Source organism: Eucalyptus grandis, chromosome 2 (genome assembly GCF_016545825.1).
Source record: "Eucalyptus grandis isolate ANBG69807.140 chromosome 2, ASM1654582v1, whole genome shotgun sequence".
NCBI classification, from domain to species: Eukaryota; Viridiplantae; Streptophyta; class Magnoliopsida; order Myrtales; family Myrtaceae; genus Eucalyptus; species Eucalyptus grandis.
In genome coordinates, this window is record NC_052613.1 from 14,913,275 (window position 1) to 14,927,825 (window position 14,551).

General features: G+C 40.2%; 2 protein-coding genes across 2 annotated transcripts; both read left to right on the forward strand.

Moving 5' to 3' along the window:
• Positions 1 to 821: 821 nt before the first annotated feature.
• Positions 822 to 4,583, forward strand: LOC104424162 (serine/threonine-protein kinase STY13). The gene is made up of 7 exons (XM_010036541.3): positions 822 to 1,134; positions 1,737 to 2,207; positions 2,776 to 2,897; positions 3,083 to 3,291; positions 3,454 to 3,628; positions 3,736 to 3,870; positions 4,085 to 4,583. The coding sequence occupies exons 2-7, from the start codon at positions 1,898 to 1,900 to the stop codon at positions 4,292 to 4,294; spliced, it is 1,161 nt and encodes a 386-aa protein (XP_010034843.1). The 5' UTR covers positions 822 to 1,134; positions 1,737 to 1,897; the 3' UTR covers positions 4,295 to 4,583.
• A 6,407-nt stretch (positions 4,584 to 10,990) lies between these two features.
• On the forward strand, positions 10,991 to 14,223 carry LOC104424180 (pentatricopeptide repeat-containing protein At3g22690). Its single transcript, XM_010036552.3, has one exon. The coding sequence runs from the start codon at positions 11,245 to 11,247 to the stop codon at positions 13,792 to 13,794; it is 2,550 nt and encodes an 849-aa protein (XP_010034854.2). The 5' UTR covers positions 10,991 to 11,244; the 3' UTR covers positions 13,795 to 14,223.
• The last annotated feature ends 328 nt before the right edge of the window (positions 14,224 to 14,551 follow it).

A 14,551-nucleotide genomic window follows, 5' to 3' on the forward strand; every position in this document is an offset into this window, starting at 1 on the left:
ATAGGTTCCACTTATATTATTAATTGAATTATTACAATAAATCATCACTTTTAATAACTATCACTTACTATTATAATCTACTTATCATAACTTGTATTTACACACACAAATCATTTGAAACATTAACAAATAAAAGCTTAGACTGGTAGTTCTAAATTATACAAACATTATCGAATGTTATGAAATATTTTAAGAACGCATGAAAACATAAACAAAAAAAGAAAAAAAACACATAAAAACCCGTTTCAGGTTTCAAGTTTCAAGTTTTACCTATCTAAAATTTAGAACGAACGTGTCAAAATAGATTAACTAATTTTGAAATTTAGAATCTACCGTATCATCGGTCAGAAACCGTGCTCACTCTTAACAAGAAGCATATCGCCTTTGATAATATTTTTATTTCTTCTCGACACATGACAACATCAATGCGACGAAATCAATTCCAATGGATTCTTTTACTCTAGATAGCATTCTCTAAATTGGAAACCACTCAGCCCTTATTCAGTGTACAGTTTTCAGGACAAATAATAAATGTTGGGGGGTCGATGGTTAAATATGGAAAAGCAGCCGCGAGTTATTTCTGCCAGCAAAGGTGAGTTAACAAGTGTTTCTGTTCGTGGGCTGCAAAAGGCAGGTAATTTCGTTGGGGGGGAAGGCCTCGACAGCCGGGAGCCAAACGTTGTCCTGGCCTCCCCAACATTCCCTCGATTTCTTCCTTTCTTGGATTCTCTCGCCATCATTATATTCCCCGAAAGCCAATGAAATTATTAAATAAATAAAAGCGAGAACCACCTTGCTCTAGGAGAGCACTCTCTCTCTCTCTCTCTTTCTTTCTCTCTCTACTGTGTCTTTTCTGTTCTCCTCTTTGGTTCGTCTGCTTAAATTTGGGCATTGCCTGCCACAAATTTCTCCCCCTCTCTCTCTCTCTCTCTCATCTGCCTGCCTTAAATTTTCCATCTTTTGGCCTCCATTTCGTTCTTCTTGTTCTGGTTTCATCTGGGTCTCGGGCTGGTTCAGGAGCTGATGAGAAAATGAAGCCATGACGTGAACGGGTCTGGTCCTCTCGTCGTGGCTTCGAACTCTCGACGGCTTTTCTTGACCCTTTTGCCTTCCCGATTCCTCCTCCGCGGACAGGTTCAAAGTCAACTTTTCCGTCTCCCTCTCTCTCCCACCGCTCGCTCTCTCGTTCGTTGGATTGTTCCATTAGCGGTCGTGCTTGTGATGGGTCCGCACGCGTGTCCGTTCGGGCTTCGATCTCAGCGGTGTTCGGTCGCGTTTAAGGGTCGAATTTTTTTTCCCTTTTGCTGTCGTGGGGGGAAGAATCGTGGGTCTCTGGTCTCGATCGCGTGCGGGTTGGATCGTGGGTCTCTTTCGACGTGTTTACTTTTCATTTCTGGTCGGTTTTTCTTGATAAATATTGTTCGCATTCGATGGAATTCTAGTCCGTGAAAAACTGGTGAGAATCAGAGGCTGTGGACTGCGAAAAGTCAAATTATATTTGCTTTTTCGGTGCTGCGGGGAAGATTCCGAGGAATGTTGTTTTGGATCGTTGCATCGTCAATTTTGGAGGGAGTTAATTAGAAAATTAAGAATCGAGAATCGAGAATCAGAATCACCATACGAATAGGAATACATTTAGGACCCGGAGTTTCTGTCTTTCTGCTATAAGTTGCTGTCTCATTTCGTCCCGGTTCTTTGCTCTTTTTTTAACTCGAGTAATTTTATCTGAAATTCAGCTGGTGTTTGATTTCTGAAAATCTCCGTGTTGGTGAAGATCCTTGGATTTTTGGAGGATCTTGATTTCAAAATTCGATCTTGATAAACGGGTTTCGACTGTTTTTGGTGGAAACACCTTTCCGGGTCAGAGCTTCTGGGTATTGAGAGGCTCATTCAGGCGATGGATTCCGCGAAAACAGCTGATTCTGGAGGAGCGAGAACACCAGAGATGCCGAGTTCAAAGATTAAGGGCTCCGGGAATTTGAGCAGCAAGGACATGTTTTTGAGGGCTGACAAGTTCGATCTGAGGAGTCTGGACATTCAATTGGAGAAGCATCTGAGCAGGGTCTGGTCAAGAAGCGTCATGGAGAACCAGAGGCCTAAAGAAGAGTGGGAGATTGATTTGTCCAAATTGAATATCAGATATGTTGTGGCTCAGGGTACTTATGGCACTGTGTACAGGGGCACGTATGATGATAAAGATGTTGCAGGTAAATCATCATCATAATCAGTTCGTCATCAGTCCATCACCTTCTTTCACTCATTAATCAATGCTTTGATGCACCTATTTCATCGCCACAAAATTTTTCCGGCTGTATAGGATGTGAGATCAAATCATGGACTGTAGAGTCTTATCTCGGCATGGCAGTTGCGTGATTTACAAGTTGCAAATGACAGTATTATAAGTGTGTAATTGCAGTGTCCGTTGTCTATTATGATTTGTGACATCAAATAGTTTCTTGCATTTGGTTAACTGTTCTTCCACATGCCATCTTGATATGGTATCATCTTGTGATCGATTAATGATCTCGTTTTGGGTTTACGGTAATAGATTGACAAGCCAATAAAACTTGATCGATAGGTACTTTGTCAGCACCATATGTGTTTATAGTGATTAAAAGGCAGACCTTCCTATGCTTGAGCTGCTTTCTATACTTTGATGCCTCTTGTGTGTTGTGCTGGAGTGCTGCGTTATTTTGAGCGATGGTGATTGATTTAAGTGTTATATGATCATATGAGTCCTTTTCCCTTACCACTATGCCGTTTTGGGTGTCGTAGTGAAGTTGTTGGACTGGGGCGAGGATGGTCTTAACACAGCAGCTGAAACTGCTGCCTTGCGGGCATCGTTTCAGCAAGAGGTTGCTGTTTGGCACAAGCTTGACCATGCTAATGTGACAAAAGTACATAACTCTTAGCCTTTTACCTTGTATCTTTCGTTTTACAAAATAATTCTGGTGACATCAGACTGAATGAAGATGATGTTGCAAAGGCCTATGTTTCACATACCTGTTTACCATGATACATTTGAAAATCTAATCTGTTCTGTTGCTTTAAATGATTGTAATAATTGCTACATTGGATGCAGTTTGTTGGAGCTTCTATGGGAACTGCGAATCTTAAAATCCCCGCAAAGACCGGTTCTGGTGAAGCTTCTGAATCTCATCCAACTAGAGCATGTTGTGTTGTTGTGGAGTATCTACAAGGAGGGACTCTAAAACAATACCTGATACGGAACAGCCGCAAGAAACTTCCCTTCAAGGATGTCATCCAGCTGGCTTTAGATCTCTCAAGAGGGTGAGTGTTGGCATTCTTTTTCATCCTTCATGCTTCAAAAATATCAAAATAGAGGTCTCTCCAAGGGCTGACTATTAATATTCTTTCCCATCAAACCTTGCTTGGACCATCTTTAAAAAAGGGACTCTTGAGAAATGAGTTTATAAAAATGCTGTTTTGCAGTTTGAACTATCTTCATTCAAAGAAGATCGTGCATCGAGATGTTAAGACAGAAAACATGTTACTAGATTCGAGAAGGAATCTGAAAATCGCTGATTTTGGAGTTGCACGTGTCGAAGCTCAAAATCCAGGAGATATGACCGGTGAAACTGGCACCCTTGGTTATATGGCTCCTGAGGTATTTACTTCATCAAATTTTGTTGAAACTTTACAAGACAACTAACATTGCACTTGGCATTGCTGACATAAAACTTATCAATGAGTGATATGGTATACCTGTTGTAGGTTCTTGATGGCAAGCCATATAATCGAAGTTGTGATGTCTACAGCTTCGGCATATGTTTATGGGAAATTTACTGTTGTGATATGCCATATCCGAATCTAAGTTTTGCCGATGTCTCATCTGCAGTGGTTTTGCAGGTTGGTTCTTTAGAATTTCAACATTTGCACTCTTTCTTCGTGTTCAATATATATATACACAAGTGAAATCTTTTGGATAAGCTGTTTAGCTGTCATTTTATTTTGTGGTTTGAGCTCAGCATCGTACATAAAATGGCAAGTCTTTTAGTTTCTGTGCATTTTAATTCAATCCACAACATATGATTTATTTTGCTTTCGGTTTTGTGTCTAATAGAACTTGCGACCTGAAATTCCTCGATGCTGCCCTGGCGCTCTGGCAAACATCATGCGCAGATGTTGGGATGCAAACCCAGACAAACGTCTGGAAATGGATGAGGTGGTCCATTTGTTGGAGGCCATCGACACCAGCAAAGGCGGAGGGATGATTCCCGAAGATCAGGCTCGCAGCGGTTGCTTCTGTTTCCGTCCAGTTCGTGGTCCTTGATTTTTTTCCCCCCTTCAATTTCAGAAAATTGAAGAAGGTGGAGTTGTGAAAGATGCCATTCTCTTTTTTGTGTTGATTAGGTGATTACTACATTAACTATTTGTAGTTCAGTTGAATTAGGTCGAAAGGGGATTGATCAGTAGTGCTTTTAGAGAGCTAAAACTGGTTTAAGTTTTATTGCTCTTTCCTATTTAGGTTATTTAATGGAGTGAATCATTCTTCTAGTCCCGTGGAAAATGCTTTCTTCTTGCTTAGATTCTAAGCTAAACAACAGGGTTATTCTTGTTCATTTTGTGTCAAATCTTATTTTGTTGTATAAAGATAGCTTGATGTGTTGTATAGAGGCCGACAGGCATATGCAGCCTTGCTGGTAAGGGGATTGGGGATGGGGCCGGAGAGTATCAGATCCAGGGTTTGATCCTCAGGAGCACTACACATATATGTACATAAAAGAGAGGGGTGGGACCAAAAAAATTATTTAGAGGAACTTATCTCGAGGTTAACTCTATAATTTCTATGAAGGGGGCTGCTATAGTGTAGCAGCAATACCAATTAAGTAAAATGGAGTTCAAGCGGCCATGAGGGAAAGAACAGGCGAAACTGGCATACTTATTTAGTGGATGAAGGGCTTGTTTAGGTTTAGTATGCAAATTGATTTAATGTGCTATACAGTGTGAGAGGTGAGTTGTCAAATCTATCGTTGGTACGTTATCGTGTCTGATCCCGATGCTGAATATGACTTACTCGTTCGATCTAGCGATCTTCCGAAACCGAATCCCTCGGCACGGACATCTGACTGTGAGCTAGAATGGCTTAACTTCGTATGTACAAATTTCAATCTCATTGAAATCAATTCGTGTTGTTTGTCCTGTTTGGGGAAATTCTGGAGTGGGCAAATTTGTTCTGCCTCGTCGAATTCCACAGTTTGCGAACAAGTGAGGGGAGGATAAGTAAGGAAGTACCCCAACTGGGTACAAAAGAAACGATTCCTTAATCACAGAATTTCTCTTGAAGTGACAAAAGTGAAAACTAGATATTAGCGGTTCTAGATTTTGAACATATTTTATATGAAATTTAAAACCTCTTACTTGAAACAGGTTTTTCATTTTCTGGAATCTTGAACATATTCTACATATCCTAAAACCTAAAACCCATTTCGTCATAAATTCTAACATTGATTCTAAAGTCTATCAAGATTTTACCTATATTATTAATAGAACGATGGTAATAAATCATCTTTTAATGACCATTTACAATTCACTAATTAAAATTTATATTTAGACACACGAAAAATATAAAATATCAATAAAACAAAAGTTTTGTCATAAAATTAAAGCTTAGATTAGTAGTTCTAGATTATACACTCATCATTGGAGGCTATGAAATATTACAGAATTACATGAAAACATAGATTAAAAAAAAACATAAAAACTTGTTTCAAGATGTAGAATCTCAAACTTATCTATTAAAATGAATTCCAATTTTTGAAATTTGAAATCTATTCTGATTCAGATTCGGACCGGTCCAGTTCTTCAATCTTAGATTTTACTCTAAAACTATACTCGCCCCCAGTAAAACAATGTAATCTCCATCGAAAAATTCATGATTTATTACAAAGCAGCTTTCACTTGCCTTCTCTTGCTTGCCAAAACATTAGGTCAAGGGTCGAACGGAGTGAATGACACGTGCCTAGGACAAGCACTGTTCCCAAGTAGGGAGGAGTTTGGATACCTTGTATATTACGGTGAGTCCCCATCATTTTTTCTCCTCTGAATATCATTAATTAATAATTTTACGAATATTATGTCCAAGTACGAATTCGTAAACTCATAATCTTATTCTAACTCTCACACTTTTTAATACTTAAATTTGGATATTTTCCATCATATTATGACATTATTTCAAAAAAGAAACTGCAAATATCTCGAAGTTTTTTTTTTGTTTCCATAAGTTTTTATATAATTTCTTCATATTGTGTACTTCTATCAATAATAATTTCTTTGCATTATAACTATAGAAAAGTGCTTTACCTAATCTTTTAAACGTGAACTAATAAAACTAGAGACATAATTTATGTCGAACGGGTGATGTGGAACTCGAAACAAACGATATCTTTTTGAGCTTGGTGCTCTGATGTGGCCGTCCAGACTAAATCAATTTTATTTATGATATCTAACAATTTTTTTAAATAGCGTTCTTTGCTTAAGCGAAGATTGTCAGAAATTATCATTAGGGCTATTCTTAGGGGCCCTTTGTTTGTGATTTTTAAAAAGCAATAAACAATTTTATGCTTTCCTTTAAAATTTTAAAATATGACTATACTTCAAAAATTTACGAGAATAATTTAAGGTGAACAACGATACGAATTTTAAGACACTTCGAGCTTCTTCTTCTTCTTTTTTCACAAGAAAAATTCCATTTATTTTTTTTTTAGAATATTACTTCAAACGTAAGCAAATCCAGATAACTGCGAAACAAAGGTAATCAAAAGTAGTTATTCCCTTGCAAGATTTAGATTAAAGAAAAGTAAAAGGTGAAAATTTCTCAATCCATGCCTTTGATTAGAAATACTTATTTCTCGAGGAGGTATAACGATATGTAATCAGGATTAGTTTCAATTTTCATGTTTCATATAAAATGATCTTACATGTTCATGTTTCATATAAAATGATCTTACATGTTAGTGACTAGTTCTATTTAAAATTGGTCATTACTTTTTTGGTCAAAAACATATGACATTTATATATCAAAATAATACTCAAGAGATACATCAAAGCAAACCTAAATAACTGCAAAACAAATCAAAAGCCAAAAGCAAATAACAAAGTAAAGTTTGCAATTAGGAACATACTCTCATCCCTCAAGAAGAAATTTGACATTGTAAATGATTGGTGAATGATCACCAAATTCAATAATGAACATACATTAGGATCTCCAACTCCATTTACAATGGTTTGTGGTATGTGCGTGTGCGTCTAAGTTTAAGGTCCTTATCACCATTGCCATGCAAGAACACTAACATCAAAATGTTGAAACAACATAGATCAAATACATGCAATGAGCTCCCAAATCTATATTAGATTTAGTTCAAGGGAGTGAAGCCCCCAAAACTTGGACTTAAATCTAAAGTCAGGGGAAAAGAGCGGCTTAATTTCAAAAAAAGTTGTGAAGCCACATTATGAACATCCTCTTCGATAACTGTCAATTAAATGTGTTCCGCGAAGCTCAAAATGATAGTCTATTTTAGGCTAGAACTCGTCCGGTTCTTTTTTTTTTTTTAGGAGAAGTTTTGTTTTTCTAAGCTTTGCCTAAAAAATACCTCATTACAACCTCATTATAAGTTAGGATAAGTGTCATCACATATATGGCACTTCACCTCACCACACTCAAGCGATGTGGAATTCCATTCATTTTTGCCTCATCATCATTCTAGAGTCAAAGCCACTTCTTGTCCAAGCCCCTCACTCTCGTCCTTTAGGACTAAGTTGTTACGAGCCCACTAGATTCACTTGATTCGTCCCTAAACCACACATTTCTGACTAGACTATTGGCTGTGATATTACAATGTTAAGCCTAAGTTTCACTCATAATGCTATTGTTTGCTTTGGGTTGGAGCCCACATAGCTTTGTTCTTTTGCGCTTTGCCTAAAAAAATACCTCATTACAAGTTAAGACAAGTGTCATCACATATATAGTACTTCACCTCACCATAATCAGGTAATGTGAGATTCAGTTCATTCTTACCTCATCATCATCCTTGAGTTGGAGCCACTCCATGTCCAAGCCCCCCCTTTAGCTTCGATGATCACTCCTTCCCTCAAGGATTAGGTCGTCATAGAATGAATGCCAGAACTAGTCTCCACTTCACCCAAAATCAATTATGGAAATTTATTCACACACAAACTTCCACAACAAATCAAGAGAGAAAAAAGATAGAAAGCTTCAAAAGAGGGATGAGAGAGAGAGAGAGAGCTCAAAGATGGCACTGTAGAAAGGTGGCGGCTTCAAAAGAAAAGAGAGGAAACCCTTGTTTAGGATTTAGAAAGAGAAAGTTTGAGCGTTGGAGAGAGAGAGAGAGAGAGAGAGAGATGAGAGAGAGCTCAAAGATGGCACTGTAGAAAGGTGGCGGCTTCAAAAGAAAAGAGAGGAAACCCTTGTTTAGGATTTAGAAAGAGAAAGTTTGAGCGTTGGTAGAGAGAGAGAGAGAGAGAGAGAGAGAGAGAGCTCAAAGATGGCACTGTAGAAAGGTGGCGGCTTCAAAAGAAAAGAGAGGAAACCCTTGTTTAGGATTTAGAAAGAGAAAGGTTGAGAGAGAGAGAGAGAGAGAGAGAGAGCTCAAAGATGGCACCGTAGAAAGGTGGCGGCTTCAAAATTAAAGAGAGGAAACCCTCATCTAGGATTAGAAAGAGAAAGGTTGAGCGCTAGCATTGCATCGAGAGAGAGAGAGAGAGAGAGCTAAAAAAATGGCACTGTAGAAAGGTGGCGGCTTCTTGATTTAGAAAGAGAAAGGTTGAGCACTAGCATTGCATAAAGGTGGCGGCTTCAAAATAAAAGACAGGAAACCCTCATCTAGGATTTAGAAAGAGAGAGGTTGAGCGCTAGCACTGCATAAAGGTGGCGGCTTCAAAAGAAAAGAGAGGAAACCCTCATCTAGGATTTAGAAAGAGAGAGGTTCATTGATCATTATTGAAGAACTACTTATTACATTTTTGCATGAACAATATCCAAAGACATTTTTTGGTGAAATCCATTTATAAAATGGTTCATCATTCAACTTATGGACCTTACTATTTGTGGACATAGTCACATCATTCTAGCCGATAATTACAAAATTTTGACTAGGAAGGAGATCCAAAATGGTCGTTATATTTTCTTTTCTTTAAATGTTGGAAAAAGTCCATCTACGTTTTTTCACAAAGCTGCTACCCCATGCCATCACAACCACTTCGGCTCCCCTCTTTTGGTTGTGCATCTACCATCGACAAGAGGCGGTGCCACGACTATCATTAACAATCGAGAGGTTGGGGCGACCATCAACGGCCGTAGATTGTGGTGGTTTGGCATGAAAATTCCAACGATCCCCTTACTAGGATATGAAAACTCTAATCACAATAATGGCGAGTTCACTTCTTGGATCGATTATGGAAGCTACATTTGAAGTTATCTTCCATTCCATAGTCAATACCTCTAAACTCCATAAAGAGTTCCACTCAAAATCACCATAAGAAAAAGTCCAGCACTAAAGGCGTGTTTGGTAATGATTCCGTTCTTGAGAATAATTTTTGATCAAAAATGATTTTTTATGATTCTGTTATTAGAAACAATTACTAAATAAAAAAAAGGCGCTTGGAAAATGTACAAAATTTTTATTCTCGGGATAGAAATGCATTTAGTATGATTTTAATTTTTTAATACTTCTATTATATTTTTCTTTTCTCTCTTCTTCTTCCTCTTTCTTCATGGGCTGGTCACTAGCCAAGGCGATAGGTAGTGACTAGCTGAGTGAGGTGGGGTGAGCTCACCGAAGCCTCACCAGGTTAGGGCGAGGACCAATGAGCTCACTGGAAGCTAACTAGCCACTATGAGGCTCCACCTCACTTAGGAGGTGCAAGGTCAGCCTTGCCTTGGCCTGGTGAGGCTCTGGCTAACGAGCTTGGAGCTTGCCTAGCCAAGGTGAAGTCAAGCCTCACTATGGCCTGGCATCACTGGGGTTGGTGATACTTTGGTGAGGTCGCTGACCAAAAGAAAGAAGAAGAAAGGAAAAGAGAATAAGAGAATAAAAAAGAAAAGAGAAGAGAAAAGAAAAAATTAGACTTGATTATAGAAATAAAATTAGACTCGATTATAGGAATTGTTCCTGAAAACAAGAAATAACTTTTTTCTGCTTCCTAATTCTATTCCAAATCTATTGTCGGAAACAAAAAAAAATTATTAAACAGATTTTTATTCTTTTTTTGTCCTCGAGAACAAAATAACATAATTAATAATTCTCGAGAGTAATACCAAATAGGCTTTAAATTTAGAGGCATGAGACTTTGTTTCTTGAATCGAGTCTACGAGAGAAATGATAGCAAGGGAAAATTATTGAAAAGTTCAATTAAATCTCAAGGCGATATGGATTTATCCTCCGGGATTTCAACCGGTACGGCGATATACGAAACTCCACCTGAGTTGTGCCGAAAATACCAAAGTTGCATAACCAAACTATGGCCATGGTCTCTTAAACTGCGAACCGCTACTATAGGATATAAAGGAAAAGTAAATTCGAAAATTTCGAGAAACTCCTATGATAATTTTAAATCCTTGGGATAATATTAAAATGATTTTTTTTTTTTTTGAGCAAGGGATAATATTAAAATGATTTCGGCAAGTCAACCATATCATCGTTGTGGTTTCTGTTGCAGATTATTATATTAATTATAATGATTATCCCAAGGCCAGTCCATTATTTCTCACTTTCCTTTATTAATTACGGCTTCAGTTTGTCTTATCCCATTCTGGAAAAAAAAGAAGAAGAAGAAGAGTGAATCGGCTAAAATAATGAAGAAAAAAATTATAACTTAAACTTTATTCTTTGGGTCGGATAATTATAAATTAAATTATAATTTAAACCTTGAAAAAAATAAATCAATATGCTAGGTCAAAATGGAAAATAAAAGGAAAAAGTCTTGTGTAACTGTTGAAAGTTCAGTTGCCAGTAAAGAGAGTTCTCGGACTGCTCACTCATCGTCCTCGCCGGCCGCCGCCGCCTCTGCAACCTCGCCGGGACTCGCCGGCCGCCCCCTCGTTCGAGCCTCACCGGAGGAGATAAAGGCCGTCGCGGCGACGTTCCGGCGGCGGGCCGGAGCACGGACCGACCCCGGCAGTTTCCGGCCGCGGCCGCGGCGCCGGGACCTTAAAGTTCGCGTTTTTATACAGTCGTCAGCCGCCGCTTTCGACGTCAGCCGGCCATGGCTCTCTCAAGCCTCGCCACCCTCTGCTCGTCTCCCCCCGTCTCGGCCGTCCGGGACTCGCCGACCGTCTCCAACCTCAATGGGCTCTCCCCCGTCGCGGACGACGCGGCCGCCCCGACCGCCTTCCTCAGGAGCGGCGGCGGCGGGGGGGACCTGAAGGAGATCAAGCAGTTGCACTGCTGCGTCGCCAAGAAAGGCCCGACCCACAATAACGAGCTTATCGCCAAGTGCGCCGAAGTGGGCACGCCCGAGAGCCTGGACTACGCGCTCAAGGTGTTTGAAGGGTGGAAGGAGGACGAGTGCGTCGCCGGGTCGTTGTTCGTGTGCAATTCTTTGATCAGAGCTTGCTCTTTCGCCGGGCTGGGGGAGAGGGCCATCTTGGTGTTCGTTCGGATGTTGGAGATGGGCGTGATGCCGGACAAATACACTTTCCCGTTCCTGTTGAGCGCTTGCACGAAGGTTTCGTGGTTTCGCGAGGGGGTCCAAGTTCACGGGGCGATAGTGAAGATGGGATTCGCGGGGGATATGTTTGTGGCGAACACTTTGATTCATTTTCACTTTGAATGCGGAGATGTTGTCGATGGCCGCAGGTTGTTTGATAAAATGCCTGAGAGGAATGTCGTTTCCTGGACCAGTCTGATTTGTGGTTACTCCCGGAGGGACTGTCCGAAGGAGGCGGTTTCGTTGTTCTTTGATATGGTGGAGGCAGGTGCGGTGCCCAACTCGGTTACGATGGTGTGCGTGATTGCTGCGTGTGCCAAGTTGCAGGATCTTAAATTAGGCGAGCGGGTTCATTCTTATATCGGCAATTTAGATATTGAGCCTAATGGTCATATGGTGAGTGCTCTTGTTGACATGTACATGAAATGTGGAGCTTTTGTTACTGCAAAGCGGATTTTTGACTGTTGTGTTGAGAGGAATTTGGTCTTGTATAACACAATCATGTCGCACTATGTCAAAAGAGGAATGGCAAGGGAAGCATTAGCTGTCCTGGATGAAATGCTGGAACAGGGACCTCAACCAGATAGGGTAACAATGTTGTCCGCAATCTCAGCAAGTGCCGCTTTAAATGAACTCTTCTTTGGGAAGGCTTGCCATGGTTACATTTTGAGAAATGGATTACAAGAAAAAGACGATAACATTAACAATGCAATGATCGACATGTACATGAAATGTGGCGAATCAGGACTAGCCTGCACGATTTTCAATTCTATGTCAAATAAAACTGTTGTGTCGTGGAATTCACTACTTGCAGGTTATGTTAAAATCGGTGATGTGAGATCAACTAGGGAGATCTTTGATGAGATGCCTGAAAGAGATCTGGTATCTTGGAACATCATGATTGGTGGTTTAGTTCAGGAGAGTTTATTTGAGGAAGCAATTGAGTTTTTCCGGATGATGCAGAGGGAGGGAATAAAAGCAGATAAAGTGACAATAGTCAGTGTTGCATCTGCCTGTGGAAATTTAGGTTCTCTAGGTCTTGCAAAGTGGATTTATCATTACACAGAAGAAAATGTTATTGAACGTGATATGCTCCTTGACACAGCCTTTGTAGACATGTTTGGTCGGTGCGGTGATCCAAAGATGGCAGTGCAAATATTTGAGAAGATGGAGAAAAGGGATGTGTCATCTTGGACTGCAATAATCTGTGCGATGGCCACGGAAGGAAACGGCAAACAAGCACTAGAGCTGTTCAAGGAGATGCTTACTCAAGGAGTTGAACCCGATGACGTGACATTTGTCGGACTCCTTACAGCATGCAGCCACAGCGGATTAGTTGAACAAGGCCGCCGACTTTTCCAGTCCATGGAGGAGGTATATGGTATTTCACCTAAGGTGGTTCATTATGGATGCGTGGTTGATTTGCTTGGCCGAGCTGGACTGTTGGAGGAAGCACTAGACTTCATAAAGAGCATGCCAATTGAACCCAATGACATTATCTGGGGTTCACTTCTATCATCATGCCGGACTCACAAGAATGTGGAGATTGCGGCTTATGCTGCCAACAGAATTCCTGAATTAACATCAGATAGGACTGGGATCCCAGTGGTTTTGTCAAACATATATGCGTCCGAGGGAAAATGGTCAGAAGTAGCAAAAGTGAGGCTAAAAATGAAAGAGAGAGGGATGCACAAGGTTCCGGGGTCGAGCTCCACAGAGGTAAATGGAGTAGTTCATCAGTTTTCCTCAGGAGATGAATCTCACCCGGAAATGAGCCGCATTGCCCAGATGCTGGATGAAATAAACTGCAAACTATGGGATGCAGGTCATGTTCCCGATCTGAGAAATGTTCTGCTTGATGTGGATGACCATGAGAAGAAGTTTTTGCTGAGTCGACACAGCGAGAAGCTGGCCATAGCTTACACACTTATTAGCACAGGTCAGAAGATGCCAGTCCGGGTTGTGAAGAATCTGAGAACATGCTCTGATTGCCACACATATGCTAAACTAGTGTCAAAAGTATATGATCGGGAAATCAGCATAAGAGATAATAACCGGTTTCACTTTTTCAAAGAAGGGTTTTGTTCCTGCGGTGATTTTTGGTAGGCCAAAAAATGAAAGATACGATTTTTCAACCACCATGGCATTCTTAGAGAATTTGGTCTGGATAATCGAGTCAGCAGGAATCCACCAAATGAATTACCATAGGAAGTGAAATGGATTGCACTTTCCATGATGATTTTTGGGAAATCTCAATGCAAGACATGGAGCACTGAGAATTCCAGCTCTATCAACGTGATTTGGGATGAGTGGGGTGCCGTAGGACAGTTGGACTACCCGAGTAAGCCGAAGAAGGGCTACAGTTTTGCGAAGATTTATTCTAATTGTGAAGGGTTTTGATCCCTCAACACCCTTTTCTACAGCTTGTTAAATTAAATGTGACATAAATAAGGCAGCTTTTAGATGTGATGATTTAAATGAAATGCGAATAGCCATTGCGAAGAAATTGGTATCACTAATCTGCGTTTTCTGTTACTTATTGGCTGGAGTCTAGATATATGCAGAGTGACACGGATAGCCATTGCGAAAAATGGGTATCTCTAATCTACGTTTTCTGTTATTTATTGGCCGGAGTCTAGATAAATGCGGAGTGACGCGAATAGCCACTGGAAAAATGGGTTCCACAAATCTGCGTTTTCTGTTATTTATTGGCCGGAGTCTAGATGTATGCAGAGTGACGGAATCAGTAACAAGGACCATTATAAACCAATCTGCTTGTTGTCAGACCCAACCAGCTTCTGTTACTATTTGTACCATGCTGTTATAGTCCATGGATCGCTATTATTCTCCACCACGTCTTAAT